General features: G+C 42.5%; 1 protein-coding gene across 1 annotated transcript in view; it reads left to right on the forward strand.

Moving 5' to 3' along the window:
* LOC126187972 (uncharacterized) overlaps positions 1 to 18,933 on the forward strand; it is a 32,414-nt gene extending 13,481 nt beyond the window's left edge. The window contains exon 3 of the mRNA XM_049929357.1: positions 17,407 to 18,933. Coding sequence (XP_049785314.1) covers positions 17,407 to 17,446 — 40 coding nt within the window. The 3' untranslated portion in view covers positions 17,447 to 18,933. The remainder of the gene's footprint in view (positions 1 to 17,406) is intronic.
* Positions 18,934 to 19,257: the final 324 nt, after the last annotated feature.

Below are 19,257 nucleotides of genomic sequence, written 5' to 3' on the forward strand. Positions count from 1 at the left end.
GTAACATGATGGCGTGCTCCAGTCCCCTAGCCTCTTGAATGTGAAAGTAAAACAATACAGACAGAATAGCCCCTCTTATCCGTGGTTTCCACATGTGCTACAGATCATTGTAACAGAGGCTGTGAAAGATCTTTTAGAACCAGCTTCAAATGGGTGACCTCTTTTGCAGTGTATTTTCGACCATATGCCCATGTGACCTTTTTTGCTCTCATCATTTCAGGAATCGTTTTCTGGTGTTTGTTTCCATTTAGCAAGATCACCTTGTGGTCTAGAACAATCTGACGGATAAGATAAGTAGCAACACGTGACTGTTTGCTGATGACGCTTTACTGTGTGGAAAAGTGTCATCACTGAGTTACTGTAGAAGAATACGGGATATTTTGGACAGAATTTCTATTTGGTGTGATGAATGGCAGCTTGCTCTTAAAGTATAAACATGTAAGTTAAAGTAAATGAGTAGGAAAAGCAATTCTGTAATAATCGAATACAATATTAGTTCAGTGCTGCTTGATACAGTCATGTCCATTAAATATCTGGGCGTAACGCTGTATAGCAATATGAAATGGATGAATACGTTAAGATCAATTGTAGGGAACAAGAATTATCAACTTCAGTTTATTGGTAGAATTCGAGGCAAGTGTGCCTCATCTATATGTAGAGAGACTGTGCGACCCGTTATGAAGTACTGCTCTCGCGTTTGGGATCCCCGCCAGGCCGAATTCAAGGAGGACATCGAAGAAATTCAGAGGCGTGCTGCTAAATTTGTACCGGTAGTTTCAAACAGCACAAGAATATTACAGAAATGATCCGTGAACAGGACTGGAATCGCTGGGGGAAGATGATGTTCTTTTCGCGAAACACTATTGATAAGTACAATTAAGATTTTCACGACGGCATATCCTGATTGCTGATGAATTTTCTGGCCTGTATGGACATGTTCGAAGAAACTTTTCGGTTCCTCACGTTTTTATCGTTGACAGGTGACAATCGACACTTAAGTTTTATCTCTGACTAGTATAATCTCTGCTGATCACGTGTAAACGCAACCATTCCCTCTTTACGCAATATTTATGTCGCTCTCCGACGTCTGACCCGTCAGTGAGCAAGACTGAGCTTTGTCATAAGCTCCTCGGAAGACGTCCAGCGCAGCTCTAAAAGGAACGCCAGGAACCTGAAGTTTCTTCGACCACGGAGTACAGCCCGGAAGACTCATCAGCAACTATTGAGAGAGTTTAGAGAACAGACGTTTGCAACAGAATGCAGGACGATCCTACTGCCTCCAGCATGTATCACACATTAGGACCCCGAAGCCAAGATGAGAGAGAGCAGGGCTCATATGGAAGTAACAGGGCGTGGCGAAAAGTAATGCCTACAAATCTTCATGTGAAAAGTCTTAAAGCTTTTTAGATAAAACAAGCGTTATTAACATTCTACAGCTATATTCTTCGTATCTAGACATTTATTGCTCGGTTAGTCATTCTGGAGACGAAAACCTTTATCCCAAGTGTACACCAATTTATTGACACCGTCGCTAGAGAATGGCTGGCTTCTTTGATGGAGTCACAACTTTACCTTCGCTTGCACTGCTTCATCACTGTCAAAGTGAAGTGTTCGAAGGTGTCCTTTAAGTTTTGGAAACAGATGAAACTCGTTTGCAGCGAAGTCGAGACTGTACGGAGGATAATCTATGACACCGAACCCAAGGCGTCGGATTGTTCTAGATGTCTCAGCGCTTGTGTGCGGTCTGGCCTTTGCATGCTGAAGGAGAGGGTGCTCTATGTCTGGTCGAATATTTCGCATTCGAAACTCGATTACAACACCTGTTTCTCACTCTCCGACATAGTTACGTTATACACCACCATGCTACACGCTACTATTCGGAGCTGTCTTCCGGCACAGAGTTGCAACTGGCGTCAGGGGAAAAGTGGGCCGAGTAAAATGCATGACAGCCCGCCCAGTTGGACGTGCGGTCTATCGCACGGTTTTCCGGACAGGAAGGAGCGCCGGTCCCCGGCACGAATCCACCCGGCGGATTTGTGTCGAGGTCCGGTGAGCTGTTCAGTGTGTGGATGGTTCTTAGGCGGTTTTCCATCTGCCTCGGCGAATGCGGGCTGGTTCCCCTGATACAGCCTCAGCTACACTACGTCGGCGATTGCTGCGCAAACAGGTTCTCCACGTACGCGTACACCACCATTCCTCTACCACGCAAACATAGGGGTTACACTCGTCTGGTGTGAGACGTTCCCTGGGTGGGGGGGGGAGGGGGGGGTCCACCGGAGGCCGAACCGCACAATAATCCTGGGATCGGTGTGGGGCGGCAGAGGGGTGAAGTGGACTGCGGTTGTCGTCGTGGAGCTGCGGACCACTGTGGCTGCGGCGGGGACGGAGCCTCTCCGTCGTTTCTAGGTCCCCAGTTAACACAACATCACATAACATAATATGCGTGACATGTAATATCTCAGCCGATATTGAGAACAGAATAAAAAATTCGGAAGCGTTACTTTTCAGCACATCCTTGTAATAGGGGTGATCCAAAAGTTTCTGTTTGAGGGCGTTGCTGCAGCACATATACGACACCGCTACTCCGATTCGCATGTGTAAAAGCATCGAGACGTAACCAAGGGGTTGGTGTGGTATTCGAACAAGAACATTTTGATCGTCGCTTATATGGGGTGATTGAGCTGCTCCTACCGATGGGCTTTATGCTACGTGCAATGCCTTCAAAAACCATGGGCAAGATTTTCATATTCTCTCGCTCGCTTTTATTCCTACAGAAAAGTGAAGAGGACATTTTTGTAGGAAATTTAATACTGTTAAATTTTGTACTAGGATACGTTTACGCCAGAGGCCCCAGTTTTCGAGTTAGTCAAGAAAAACGTGTTTGAAGATAATTTCTTTTTTCTTGAACAACTCGAAAATTATGTGTTCTAGCGAGAATGTGTGCCAGTACAAAATTTAACTATATTAAATTTCGTGCAATAGGATCCTGTTCATTTTTCCTGTAGGACTAATTCTTCGCACGTAGCAAGTGAGACAATATGAAAACCTTACGCTAGGTTTTTGAAGACATTGCGGGTTGCATAAAACCTGTCGGTAGAGGCAGGTGATTCACCCTGTATACAGACGGTTGTCTTTCCCTCGTTCCATTTGCTAGTGGAACAGAAAAGAGAATGACTATCAGCGTTACACCTTATGGTGACTTGTGGAGTATGTATGTAGCAGTGGATGTGAACCAGCCTTCACAGCTTCATGTTTGCCAGTGTTCCTCTTAAGAAAGCTGGAAGCACCGCGAATAGGAGAGACGTACTGGTGGAGGTGAAGCTATAACTGTGAGGACAGGTCCTAAGGCGTGACTGGACGGGCTAGGCTTGCGGTTCCAGTCTTCGTCCAGAACATGTTTTTAAGATGTCTGTGAATTGATACCTGTACACACAGCTCACTACGTTTCGCCTCAATATTGAATTATTAAAGTGATTTCTGGCAGCCTTTCATTTCTAAGGACGTAGCAATGATCACTTGCAAGAAAAAATACGGTTCTCCTCAATATCAATTTAAAAATATATGAGAAATGTAACTAAATTGAAAGCCCAATATTATAAAAAGGATACATTGCCATTCACTGGATAGTGGGGATGCTGAGTCGCAGATAGACACAACAAAAAGACTGCTAGGCAAGTAAATTTTCAGCTAAAAGGCCGTCCTCTGAAATGGACAAGACGCACACACATTGACGCAAACATGGCTCACACACATATGACCACTGACTGGACTCTGATCTGGTCTTGGCGGCCAGAGACAGTGATCATAAGTATGTGAGTCGTGTTTGCGTCAATGTGTGTGTGTGTGTGTGTGTGTGTGTGTGTGTGTGTGTGTGTGTTTGTGTGTTTTGTCTATTTCAGAAGAAGGGGTTTAGTTGAAGGCTTACTTTGCTTTGCCTGTCTGCGACTCACCATTTCCGCTATATGGTGAGTAGCAATCTACCCTTTTCATATTATTGTCATTATTCCATCCTGGATTTCCATCGTTAAATTTAAAAGCCTAAATTTGACATTTCCCTTTATGAGACACTCATATTCACTCGCTACCGGAGATGTAAATTATTTTTCTTCAGTCTTAAGGTACTGTAACTATCGCTAACGTACGTAACGAATTGGTACATTTCCGCTATTTCCCAAAATTCTAGGATGGTTACGTTGAAAACGTTACTGCCAATTCCTCGCGCTATCCTTGTTCAATGCGAGTTTCCATTTAGTCTCCAATGACCGTGATAGGACGCTAAAGTATATTTTCCCTTTGTTCTGTAACGGCCGCTCTGTGTTCCATCGAATGTGTTGTCATGATGACACATACCTGTCACATTTGTCAGAGACCATCGAATTAATCAACTTGAATTCTATATTTATTCATTTAATTTAATTTTATGCAATTACTTATTTATTCCATATGCTGACATTGTAGTTTCCGTATTTGGGAATACGACTCGGCCGGTTATCGACTCCCAATCAGAGATTATCTCTCTAGTGATAAGTTGTAACAGCACACAAGTCACCTGGACACACTGAGGAGATAGTGGGGAAGATATTTCAGCTACGCAACAGTGAAACCAGGACTCCCTTGCCTGATGCTTCTGTGGTTTGCAGTTGCAGTCAGTTTCATTATGAAAATAATAGAATCATACTTAGAAGCTGATTCGTATCTCTTTCTATGGCCTGACGGCATAGGAAAATTTCAAAGCCTGAAGATTACATAAAGGGAAGATGAGAGATCCAGCAAAATTCAGTCGCTTTAGAAGTCCAACAGCATGAAACAAATTTTTCGGAGAAATAATTAACTCTAAAGTTAGTAAACAGCTAGCTGTAGAATCACTCCGAAACGTACTTACAGAAGACATAGATAAAATATGGTTGAGAAAATAATCCGAAAATGTGGGAAAGATCTGGACGTGTGTCCAACAGAAAAAGGAAATTTGTAAAGATGGATGTCATGAATTGATATATATATATATATATATATATATATATATATATATATATATATATATATATATATATATTTTGTTGGCTCTCTGTCAAAATCTTTCATTTGCTAACTATGACTATCAGTAGTTAGTGCCTTCAGTATTTAGAATCTTTTATTTAGCTGGCAGTATTTGTGAGGTGATTCATGAAAGGTATAGGTTGTTATTAGTCAGGGCCATTATTTTGTAAGCATTATTGAAAGTCAGATTGCGTTGAGCTAAAAAATATTGTGTGTCAGTTTAGTGATGGTGATAATAAGTAAAGAGAAAACTGTTTGAGGACGTTGTGTTTTGCTCAGATGTTTCTGTAGCAAATAGCGTAGAAGTTTACCAGCACGGTCATTCTTAATTTTTCTAAGGGGACGTTTCAGAGCTTAGACTATTAAAGGAAGGCTTCTTCTCGTTTTCTGTGGGGTGGTGAGGAATTTAACAGTTTACCATTTATTTAATAAAAATAGTTTTTTATGCTGTGTACTATTTGGTATAAAAGAGACTCGTTGCTCTGTATGGATGAAAAATAAACTATCCAACCCATTAGGTAATGCTGCCTTTTAACTGGAGAACGACAGGGACATGCCAGATTATAGCGACACTGTGTAGTACATAGTGCTGCTCTTCTCTTGGAAATAACACGTTCATGATGTAAAATATATTTACATGCCATCTACATACATTAAGCGAAGAAATGCGTCAGAACATGTTATCTGGGGTAATACAGCAGGTTATGGACTACGTAAGCTAACTAATTTTTCTTCTGGGGCTCTCAAAATAACAAGAAGCCGGCATTTCTTATAACGAGACATTATAAAGATGTTTTCTTAAGTTGTTGCCCACTATTTATTTGAATGGGTGTTTGTTTGAATAGTACAGAAAATTGACTTTAAACGGTCACTAACTTTTGGTTAGAGATGTGTGAAAAGTAGCACGATGAATGTCTGAGGAGTTCTAAGACCCTGCGCTGTAGTACTTCCGCTTTCGTAGTTATTCCTCTGCACTGAAAGCACATCATTTTACGTCTGCTTTCTCGCGACTAATGTTAGAACGACCACTATTAGCCGCCGCGTACTACAGAAGATGCAGCTCCTGAGCACTGAGACATACATAAATTGTAAGAGAAACAGCGATAAATAAAATAAAATTGCTTCATTCATCATTGCGGTGGTGAGGGTACAAAGATGCTTTAAGCTTTGTTCGTTATCTCCTTACGGTGGAAATCTGACTTTGGATTCACATACTTCCAGCTGTATCAAACTCCACAAATCAACAACCCACACAATAACTCACACTACAGTTTCTGCCCATTTCATCTCCGGTAAAGCGTCTAGATGCCGTCTCAAGGCATGTAGTCTTACATTCAGACAGGTAGATACATAGATAGATAGAGAGAGAGTGAGAGAGAGAGAGAGAGAGAGAGAGAAAGAGAGAAAGAGAGAGAGAATGAGAGAGAGTGAGTGAGAGAGAGAGAGAGAGAGAGAGAGAGAGAGAGAAATTTAAAAAAAATCAGAGTTAACAACTAAGCAAATGACATTCGGTAATCTCAACACCAGTCTTTGGAATTTCTCTCCTTTTTTTTATCAGATATACGGGTCTCAGGGAATATTTGCTTAATTCTCGGTTCGATTTAGCGATCGTAGTGACGCAGTGGTTGGCACACTGGGCTCCTATTCGAGAAGATGACGATTCAAACCCGCTTCCGCCCATCCAGATTTAGGTTTTCCGTGATTTTACTAAATCACTCCAGGAAAAAGTCGGCATGGTCCCATTGAAAAGGTATGGCCTATTTTCTTCCCATTCCTGGAAACTTCAACTTTCCGAGCTCGTACTCCATCCCTAACGACCTAAAGGTCGATGGGACGTCTACACCGAATCTGCCGTACTTCCTTCTGCTGCATTTCATCTGATCCCGTTACACCTGCCCCTCTTCATTGAGCTAACCTGGCATGACTCACGACCCGCCAGTACCTCATCTCCTACCTTCCAAACTTCACAGAAGTTCTCCTGCATACCTTAGCACACCTAGAAGAACGGTTACTGTGGAGACATGACTTAACCAAAGTCTGAAGGCTTATTTCCAGAATGAATTTTCACTCTGCAGCGCAGTGTGCGCTAATAGGAGCATTTGCCCTCGAAAGGCAAAGATCCCTGGCCCGAGACCAGGTTTGACACACAATTTTGATCTGGCAGGATGTTTCACACATGCCTTAGGATTAAGTGGGATTTCTCATTTATTACCAATGTTTTAAACACGACGTTGAAATGAGGGAATAAGTACGCACTTCGGAGTAAATCTGTATGCACAATAGGGACAATGCTCCTGCAAAATTGTTAAAACAGTTCAACATATCAGTCTTATAAAGCAATGGAGTGGACTGAAAGGATCTCATTAATTATTTAAAAAATGCTCTCATAATCGGCAAGCAGAAAGCAGAAAGGATGGTAAATAAATAATATTCTGTTATAAACATAAAGGGAAATAAAGTCGTCAAGGTACTGTTAACAAACCATTTACGAGGTAGCCCGTGTATTCTCCTGTTGCTACATCCACGCTACACATATAGCCGCACTTACGAGGTGCGTTGAACTGTACATATGCGCGTCACTCACGTTTCCAGTACAAAGTCTGACAGTATTACAGTCAAGTTTCACGTTGACATATCTCATTTAGTTGCCATTATTAAAAGAGCACTAACTTCAAAGTGGCAACACTGTGTATGGTTTTTATATTTCTGACAAGATTAAGGTTTAATAACATTACTCAATAAAGCAAACGTATTTTAGTTACTGCAGAACGCAGGTGCCAAACAATTTAATGGGAGTATAGCGGCCAAAATATTTTGCCTGCCAAGAAAAATAGATGTGTGATAATAAGACACATTAAAACCGTGAATGGAGGGAAAGTTCGAGTCCTATACTTCGCTTACTTAAGGAAACAGCCCAGAAAATAATGTAATTTTCAAGAATAAATATAGGAAATGAGGTAGTGTTGGAAGTACAGTTGTGAGAGTGGGTCGAGAGTAGTGCGTTTATAACTTAGTCTGCTGCAGGTACCGTAGCTCGGTATGTTCAGTCAAGGGGGTGACCGCTGTCTTAAAAACAAACAAAAAAAGTGAATTTCTCGTCGATGAGATTTGATATTTTACCACATCTGCACAGAACCACTGACGCAAAAACGACGACGAGAAAATGATCGAAAGAGCGAAAAAAAAGTCGCTAGGGCACTTATCGGCGACAACTAAGATTTGAAGTTCGAGTCCAGTTCCGAGACACAGCCTGCTAGGAAGTGTCTCAAGTTCCAATGTATTTTCGTTTCTGAGTTTTCTGTTACTAAAATAGCAGAAAATTTCCATATATACAGGGTGGTCTATTGATCGTGACCGGGCCAAATATCTCACGAAATAAGCGTGAAACGAAAAAACTACAAAGAACGAAACTCGTCTAGCTTGAAGGGGGAAACCAGATGGTGCTATGGTTGGTCCGCTAGATGGCACTGCCATAGGTCAAACGGATATAAACTGCGTTTTTTTACATAGATGGCCAATCGAATAAACTCACTTCTCAGAGAAAGGGCACTTCCATTTACATAACATCGAATATCGCAGTCAATACTTACCCGCGAGGGTAGTCGAGAGCGCTAACGCGCTGCTTCCTGGACTCGGGTAGGCGCCCCGGCCCCGGATAGAATCCGCCCGGCGGATTAACGACGACGGCCGGTGTGCCGGCCAGCCTTGATGTGGTTTTTAAGCAGTTTTCCACATCCTACTAGGTGAAGACCGGGATGGTCCCCACATCCCGTCTCAGTTACACGACTCGCAGACATCTGAAACACATTCACACTATTTCACGATTCACACAAGACGCAGACAGCTGGGGTAAACTAATTCCGTCCCGGGGGGTATGGGGTGGCGGCAGGACGGGCATCCGGCCGCCCCTTCAAATTACCCACGCCACATCCGTAATTAACCCTGCCAACCCTGCGCACAGTGTGGGATAATGAAGTAGCAAAAGAAGAAGAGATTGTTGTCAATACTTCTGTTGAACCAATAAGAAAGTGTCAGAAGCGATTAGCAAACTCGAAGGTGAGTAAAATAATATTTTGATCTATTGGAACGCGAACCAGCAACACATCACCTACAACACTTTACAGCACTGCGCCTCCGCTGGTTATGTTATACTGACCATTACTTAAATGCGGACGTACTTCACATCTTACCAATTTTAATCGTAGACGTATTATTAACTGACATTGGACTATTGCAACTTGTACCAAGTACAATACGTTTTTTATGAATCCTCTGTGTGCCGTTGCCTTGAAACGGCATACTTTCATAACTTAGTTACAGTAATTCTTTAACCATCAATGTGACGTTTCCAGTCATTTTATTACAATAAATCACACAACTGACGATGAGTTTTCGAGAGTTTATCAGTTTGTTGGTGCTTAGGAATGGCATGTATATCACATACACATGTGGAAAACATCACAACACTGGACTCGCATTCGAGAGGACGACGGTTCAAACACGCGTTCGTCCATCATGATTTAGGTTTTCCGTGATTTTCTTAAATCACTTGAGGTAAATGCCGGGATCATTCTTATGAAAGGACATGGACGACTTCTTCTCCCATACTTCTCTAATCCGATGCAACCTATGACTTCGCTGTTTGGTCCTCTCCCACGAATCAACCAACCAGCCAACCAAAATGTCGCACCCCCTGAGTCTGTACTGAAGAGAGGTGGCGTCATGTGACATAGATGGTGGCCTTGCATCTCACTGATTTACGTTCAAACGAGCGTTCAGAATGTCTGACTTGCTAGATATTGCGCCGCACGTTCTGAAAGACTCTTCAAAGTGCTTTATCCAAGCTACAACGTCAAAACCTCGGCACGCTCAATGCTCACGTTCGAAACCACTATTCGTGTACTGACTTCTTTAGAGATAACGAAGTAAAATATTGCGTGTTTGCAGAAAATATTAGTTTACATACTTATCTTACCATTTCCATAAGTCATGAAAATATTATCAGTGCCGATAGGAACTGGTTAAAAAGTTGTTTTAACTTTTGGGCATACACTACTCGTCATTAAAATTGCTACACGACGAAGATGACGTGCAACAGACGCGAAATTTAACCGACAGGAAGAAGATGCTGTGATATGCAAATGATTAGCTTTTCAGAGCATTCACACAAGGTTGGCGCCGGTGGTGACACATACAACGTGTTGACATGAGGAAAGTTTCCAACCGATTTCTCATACACAAACAGCAGTTGACCGGTGTTGCCTGGTGATACGTTGTTGTGATTCCTCGGGTAAGGAGGAGAAATGCGTACCATCACGTTTCCGACTTTGATAAAGGTCGGATTGTAGCCTATCGCGATTGCGGTTTATCGTATCGCGACATTGCTGCTCGTGTTGGTCGAGATCCAATGAGTGTTAGCAGAATATGGAATCGGTGGGTTCAGGAGGGTAATACGGAACGCCGTGATGGATCCCAACGGCCTCGTATCACAAGCAGTCGAGATGACAGGCATCTTATCCGCATGGCTGTAACGGATCCTGCAGCCACGTCTCTATCCCTGAATCAACAGATGGGGGCGTTTACAAGACAACAACCATCTGCACGAACAGTTCGACGACGTTTGCATGGACTATCAGCTCGGAGACCATGGCTACAGTTACTCTTGACGCTGCTTCACAGACAGGAACGCCTGCGATGGTGTACTCAACGACGAACCTGGGTGCACGAATGGCAAAACGTCATTTTTTCGGATAAATCCACGTTCTGTCTACAGAATCATGATGGTCGCATCCGTGTTTGGAGACATCGCGGTGAACGCACATTGGAAGAGTGTATCCGTCATCGCTATACTGGCGCATCACCCGGCGTGATGGTATGGGGTGCCATTGGTTACACGTCTCGGTCACCTCTTGTTCTCATTCACGGCACTTTGAACAGCGGACGTTACATTTCAGATGTGTTACGACCCGTGGCTGTACCCTTCATTCGATCCCTGCGAAACCATACATTTTAGCAGAATAATGCACGACCGCATGTTGCAGGTCCTGAACGGGCCTTTCTGGATACTGAAAATGTTTGACTGCTGTCCTGGCCTGCATAATCTCCAGATCTCTCAACAATTGAAAATGTCTGGTCAATGGTGACCGAGCAACTGACTCGTCCCAATACGCCAGTCACTAATCTTGAACTGTGGTATCGTGTTGAAGCTGCATGGGCAGCTGTACCTGTACACGCCATCCAAGCTCTGTTTGACTCAATGCCCAGGCGTATCAAGGCTGTTATTACGGCCAGAGGTGGTTGTTCTGGGTACTGATTTCTCAGGATCTATGCACCCAAATTGTGTGAAAATGTAATCACAAATCAGTTCTAGTATAATATCTTTGTCCAATGAATACCCGTTTATCATCTGCATTTATTCTTAGTGTTGCAATTTTAATAGCCAGTAATGTATTAAGAAATTATTACCTGAAGAACTATTGTGGAAGTATTTAAATCCTTTTGGTAAACATACTCACCTGCGTTGTTACGTCAGCTGCTGTACTCGGAGTCTGGGAAAAAAAAGAATGTGGCGGATCATGGAGAAGCCACTATGTGCTAGGTCTTATTTCGAGAACAGTCTTTCACTTGCGGTAGTCTCGGAGATTGAGCATGCAGTTGTGAGATAATACCCGGCGAAAATGAGCAACAAATGGAGTGGCTGCCGGCGCTGTTTGCCGTTACGCGGCAGGTTTCCAGCGGCGGCTGGGCTGGGAAAACCAAACAAGTAATCTGCGGATGCGCTGACGTAGGCGAGAGGAGCGCCGGGTAATGACCAGGATCTGCCGCTAGCCAAACAAGCCGTGTTGTGTTGCGGGCGAATTTACGCAGCTGACCTTCAGGCTGTGGAAAACTACTCACTGCATAACGTTTTTTTGTCGCACGAGTAATTCAAAGTGCTTCAGTTTCCTTGAGCAATCTGCCTTCATCCATCGTCATGCCAACGCAGACCTTGGCAGTGTTCGTGCATACCACTCCTTTCGTTTTTTGTTTCCTTGTCACGTTAGACCAGTCAGGCCTCCTGTTTGCAACTGTTCTTTTGTGTTTGTGTCGCTAATGGTAGTTCTTGTCATCTTCATATTAAGCTGTTTCAGGAGAGAGTGCAGGCAGTATGCAGACAAATGACGTATCGATCTGATTATTGTTAGTGACCTTTTTTTACCCCAGTCGTGTTTCATCCGAACTTTAGCTTGTAGTGTTACATTCAGCTGTCTACGAGCGAAGAATTTCTGTTAAAAAGATCCTCCATAGATTTTCACAATCTGTAATCGCGTCAACGCTGGCAAAAGCTTCCTCTAAGTCTACAAATGCTATAAATGTTGGTTTGCCTTTCCTTAATCTTTCTTCTAAGAGAAGTCACTAATTTCTCACGTGTTGCTATGTTTCTTCGGAATTCAAAGTGATCTTCCTCGAGGTTAATCGCTGTCGTACTATTATACACACATCAAAAGAAGTTTTGCATCACCATGGTTCCAGAACGTTGACTGTGGATACTGTATCACCGACACAGTCCCTTTGACTGTTCAGAGATGTCACTAAACGCACCCAAAGACGTAAACAACCATGCATGAGTAGCGCCTATTGTACGGAGGAAGTCCGACAGCCGATCAGTCATTCCACCTAGAAGGAGGTACACGGCTCGTGTTGTCTTAGTTCAACTATGCCTAGACGTTCAATACCGCGGTTCGACCGCGTCCGCATTGTTGCTTTGTGCCAGGAAGGGCTCTCAACAAGGGAAGTGTCCAGGCGTCTCGGAGTGAACCAACGCGATATTGTTCGGACACGGAGGAGATACAGAGAGACAGGAACTGTCGATGACATGCCTCGCTCAAGCCGCCCAAGGGCTACTACCGCAGTGGATGACCGCTACCTTCGGATTATGGCTCGGAGGTACCCTGACAGCAACACAACCATGTTGAATAATGCTTTCCGTGCAGCCACAGGACGTCATGTTACGACTCACATGTGCACAATAGGCTGCATGATCCGCAACTTAACCCCCGAAGTCCATGGCGAGGTCCATCTTTGCAACCACGACACCATGCAATGCGGCACAGATGGGCTCATCAACATACCGAATGGACCGCTCAGGATTGGCATCACGTTCTCTTCACCGATGAGTCTCGCGTATGCCATCAACCAGACAATCGTCGGAGATGTATCTGGAGGCAAACCGGTCAGGCTGAACGCACTAGACACACTATCTAGTGAGTGCAGCAAAGTGTAGGTTCCCTGATGTTTTGGGGTGTCACTACGTCGGGCTGACATACGCCGCTGGTGGTCAAAGAAGTCGCCGTACCGGCTGTACGATACGTGAACGCCATCCTCCGACCGATAGTTTAACCATATTGGCAGCATATTGGCGAGGCATTTGACTTCACGGACGACAATTCGCGCCCCCCATCGTGCACACCCTGTGAATGACTTCCTTCAGGACAACGACACCACTCGAGTGACCTGGATGTTCTGCAGGTATGAAGCCTATCGAACATGCCTGGGATAGATTGAAAAGGGCTGTTTGTGGACGACGTGAACAGCTAACCACTCTGAGGTATCTAGTCCGAATAGCCGTTGAGGAGTGGGACAATCTGGACCAACAGTACCTTAATGAACTTGTGGATAGTATGCCACGACGGATATAAGTGTCCGCAGCTCGTGGTCGTGCGGTAGCGTTCTCGCTTCCCATGCCCGGGTTCCCGGGTTCGATTCCCGGCGGGGTTAGGGATTTTCTCTGCCTCGTGATGACTGGGTGTTGTGTGATGTCCTTAGGTTAGTTAGGTTTAAGTAGTTCTAAGTTCTAGAGGACTGACGACCATAGATGTTAAGTCCCATAGTGCTCAGAGCCATTTGAACCATTTTTTGGATACATGCAAGAGGAAGTGCTATTGGGTATTAGAGGTACTGGTGTGTACAACAATGTGGACCACCATCTCTGAAGGTCTCACTGTTTGACGGCCTAACATGCAATGTGTGGTTTTCGTGAGCAGTGAAAAGGGCAGAAATGATGTTTTGTTGATCTCTATTCAAATTTTCTGTACAGGTTCCGGATCTCTCGGAACCGAGGTGACGCAAAACTTTTTTTGATATGTATATAATCAATCTAAAAAATTCCGGTGTGAGCAGGTCTCTTTCATTTATACAATCTTGTTATATGATTCTTAAACAAAGTGTTTGCGATAATTAAATTATGCTCTCTGTAACAAGGTGGCTTCCTATTTCATTCATTTACCCCAGGCCTTATTCATCAATTGTTGTTCGTTCTTGTCCTTTCCTACTGTCATCCATCACAATTAAACCTTCGTCTCCCTTAACTGTCTGCATAATTTCTTTTATCGTATATTTCTTCGACCTCTTCATCAGATGCGGAGCTATTTGGTGGATGAACTTATACTAATGTGGTGCGTACCGGATGCATGCCTCCCTGCAATAATGCGTTCACTATGTTGTTCACAGCTGCTACCGACTTTCGTATTTTCTTATTCATTATTAGACCTATTCCTGAATTACCCCCAACTGAGGTTCTAATCATCACTCTGTATTCACCTGCCCATAAGTCTTTTGCTACTGTCATCGAACTTCGCTAGTTCCCACTACGTCCAGTTTCAACCTATCCATTCAATTTTTTTTTAATTGTCTAACCTCTCTGCCTCCGACCACTTTTGTTTCCCTGACAACGACATCCTCCTGAGTTGTCCCCGACTAGAGATCTGTTTGGGAGATTATTTCACCTCCCAAAAATTTTACTCAAGAGGATTCCATGATCATTCAGCAATACAGCAGAGCTGCAGTGCCCTCGGAAAAACTAAGCTTGTAGTTTCCTCTTTCATCCGTTCGCAGTACCAGCACAGCAAGGCTTTGATAGTCGTTGGTTGGTATTGAACGGCCATATCAGTCAGCCACCGAGATCATTTTCCCTGCAAGTATTGCAAAGGCTGCTGCCCCTCTTCAGAAATCATACATTTGGCTGACCTCTCATCAGATACCCCTCCATTGAGTTTGCACCTATGGTACAGTCTTCTGTATCGTTGAAGCACAAAAGCTACACTACCGCGGCGAGATCCATGGTTCGTGGGGGAGAATATTCGTTTTATCGATTTGCGTTAACAGAGACAGGAAAACAGGAAGAATAACCAGTATTCCAGCGGCGACTCGCAAGCCAACCTTTCCCGTGTTGTCTGCTACCGCCATTCGACACTGCTTATCATTATACAGTTGCTGCTGAATTATTGGTTATTGTTACTGTTTTACTGCCCTTGTTAATACATATCGATAAAACGAATATCGCGCTAGATTAATTTGGGACAGCTTTGTAGAATGGAAACATACGAGGCTTGGAACTTTGATAGTGGTTTGTTGGTTCGTGGGGGTTGAAGGGACCAGACTCCAAAGGCCATCGGTTCCGAACTTTGATAGTGGTAACTATTTATTTACAGCTCGTACAAAATAGATACGTGTTTCAAAGTTTTACTGATCTTCAAAGTAGACACCAGCATTGTGTATAACCCGTTGCCAGCGATGTGGAAGTCGTAGGATACCCTTAGCAGTGCCAGTTGTGTTGACAGTTCGAGCGGCGCGGACTATTGCCTGACGACTTCGTAGCAGTTCTGAAGCGAATGCCGTGAAGTGTTTCCTTCAGTTTAGAAATCGAGTTGAACTCACAAGGGTTTAAGTCAGGGGAGTGCAATAGGTGGTACAGCACTTAGCGGCTCCATCAGTCAAATAAATCAGTAACAGCGTGCACTGTATGTGTTTGAGCATTGTCCTGCAAAATGATGGTCAAGTCCTGCAGCAAGTCTCATCACTTGTGTCTCTATGCTGGTCGTAGGTTGTGTTCCAAAAATGAACAGCATAGGGACAGAAGTGATGACACTTTCTGCAGGACCTGACCATTTTGCAGGACAATGCTCAAACACGTACAGTGCAAGCTGTTAGTGATTTGTTTGACTAATGGAGCTGCTAAGTGCTATAGCACCTACTGCACTCCCCTGATTTCGTCGGGCATTAGACCGCGCCGCTCGAATTGTCAACACAACTGGCACTGCTAAGAGTATCCTACAACTTCCACATCGCTGGCAACGAGTTGTACACAATGCTGGTGACTACTTTGAAGGTCAGTAAAACTTTGAAACACGTATCTATTTTGTACGAGCTGTAAATAAATAGTTACCACTATTTCAGTTCCAACCGTCGAAAAATTCGTCTTTAAAAATCTTTCATTTGTTACGAGAAAGAAACCAACGCTTTTCAGTGACACTAGTTGTCACACGAAATATCTGATGAACAGTATATGTTTGGATCTGCTCCAATTACGCATTGTATAAGGAAAATTGCTAATGTTTGCCCAAACAGTAGAGAAAAAGCACCTGATGACTCGTAGGGGAGACCCTATGTACATTACGTACATCATTATTCGAGGTATCCCATATGACTGACTATCACAGCTGTCTTAAGCTACAGATTTAGTCTAATTATTTATATAACGTCTACGGCTGAATGCTGAATACGCTAAGAAATGCCGAGATTTTAACGGAGACATCAATAATAACGAACTATTTGGTAGCTCAAACAGTAAAACGTGTACAAAAAACTCAGTTTCGTTCGAAACCTCGAAGGAATACAGTAACTCAAGGTAGAAATGGGAAACATACTGAGAGCTCAGATTAAATGCTGATATATTCGCCATCGATTTCTGTTATGTAATTCAAGTAAAGCCTGAAGGCTGTTTATTACCTATCCGTCACTGTACTCCACTCAGTCTATGATACTTTCTTATCTAATCAAGCAGAAGTTACAAAGAGCAGGGCACTCGCAGCACTAAGAAATAAATTCTCTTAACTTTCCTGGATTTTAAGAGTGTGAGAGCAAAAATAATAATGCCTTTTCGCGCCGAATGACAAAAGAAAGATATAGAAAAATGCGAAGACGTGTTTTGTATTATCTGAAAAACTATAGCTCTTCTGACGTGCTCAGCTAAAGTTGGCACTACATTCTAGACACTTTAGCATTATTAAATGGTCAAATCACTGTTCTAAAGCGCAATCTCGGAACACGGGTATCTTCTAAACAGCCAAGTCACAGAATGCGTGATGTAAAATCACAAATGAGGTAGCATCATACTTATCATTTCAAAGGAATAGCTGCATAACTACGCAACACAGCGTAGGTAGTTTATGCTGTGTGGTTTGTTTAACATCACATTCCTGTTTGAGATTCGCTTATAACAGAAACGAGTATATAAACAATAAGTACATGGAACATTACTCATCAACTGTGGCACACTATTCAAATCAAATTATTAACACTTCTTAAAGACGCCTTTTTGATGTGTTTCAGGGACCGTCTAAAAGTGCACGTTGGCTTTCCGTCGAGGTAGTTGGAGGCGTGGATCACCAACCATGAAACCTCTCACCAATCACCAGCCAACCACTGACGCCAGAGATCTGTCCACTGTCCAGTACAGACAACAGTGAATCAGCTGACGCTTCAGACACATTATCCAATGAACTGGACTTCATTACATGTTGTACAACATGTCAGAATAATATTTAAGTTCCTCAGTTTTCTTCAGAGCCTGAAATACTGGACGAACCATTGATTTCAGGTGTTGCCTCGATGGATTTTGTCACCGATGTTTCACTGTGTGTTAGCAATAGGGCTGCTTTCAGTGTGAAAATTTAGCATTTCATTTCCTGTTATCTAACAGAAAACTCGAAAAGAAGCGCTAAGTTAATGTGCCTTACAGTTCCTCAATGGCAAATGGCCAGTAGTGTCAAATAATCATGTATTTAGGTCAAGGTTCACAGTCACAAAAGAAATCTGATCTCATTGCGTATCCTCATCGGTGTCTTGCTCACAGTATAAGTTTACTAAGTGATCAAGTAACTGTGAATATTAATTATCCTGTAGAGGATGGGATGGTACAAGCTGAAGATTACGAATCTATACTTGTCCACTATAATCTCAAATACTGAACAAATATGACACTATGAATACAGGGATCATGAGATGGAAATGTGAATGGCTGTCAACATAGAGAAAATAACATATTTTATGAATTAATTAATTACCTTAGTGTTTAGCTGTAGAATATTACATTCCTTTACAAAAAGAAGAAAGTACTATTATCTAGAAACCTCCATCGCAGAGTAAAAACTCCTATCTTCAAATACAGAAACTATGATTCCAGTTAGTTAGCGGATGCCTTTTTCTTATTAGTTCCAGCAAGAATATGAGTTCTTTAGGAATGATACCCACTGTCCATCGCTTCAAGCTTCTCTAGCTGCACCAAGAATATTTACCCGCATGTCGCACCTTATGCAATGGAATGGCAACAATTCCGCTTCCTGATTTCAAGTGTTATTTCTCAGTAATTAGCGACAGACAATGGTATTAAAGCTCCGAAATAAGCTTTCAAATAAAACGAGTGGTGCAACAGTGGAAAGAAGATTGGAGGAACTTGTGAGACTGCATGAATATTAAGAGATACTAATGTACCAGAATGACTGTATTTTATGTTATGCTGTTATATTTCTCCACACACGTTAGCTCTTTCACATTTTTATCATCATTACAAATTTCAGTATGTGTTTTACAAATGAATCAAGTTTTTCAGTTTGAGTGAAGTACTTTACAATTGATAGTAGCGTACGAGTGACTGATAAAAAATAGAACTTTTTTTAAAATCTTTAAATATTTGTAGAATATGCTTTGCATCAACCTGAAAATTACAGGAAATTTATGTCACATTATTTATTCAGAATTATTGAAGCATTCGTAATGTGGTGTGTTTATGTGTTGGTGATAACTTTCGCATATATAAATGCTTATTTTGTACTTTTCTAATAAAAATATTTCATATCAGCCTTTGTTATGTCTCTTTTTTGTCTATTTGATCCCTTCTACAAACATAGCAAAATGAAAATACTGCAAAAGAGGCACAAACTGCTCGTTAAACAGAAATAAATTTTAATTTGCATGAAAAAGAAGACCACAAAAACCATATCTTTTTCACTTCCACACTTTAAGAGAACCAATTTGAATTTTGCCATAGTATTTCATTTGCCACTCGAAATGCCATTCAAACTGCGTATTCACGTTTGGTAAACGTCTGCAAACAGAATATCAAATACATCAGAAAGGTAAGTCTTAATATGGTAACTTACTGCCCGTATTCTATTAGTCTAA

This window comes from Schistocerca cancellata, chromosome 5 (assembly GCF_023864275.1).
Source record: "Schistocerca cancellata isolate TAMUIC-IGC-003103 chromosome 5, iqSchCanc2.1, whole genome shotgun sequence".
NCBI lineage: Eukaryota > Metazoa > Arthropoda > Insecta > Orthoptera > Acrididae > Schistocerca > Schistocerca cancellata.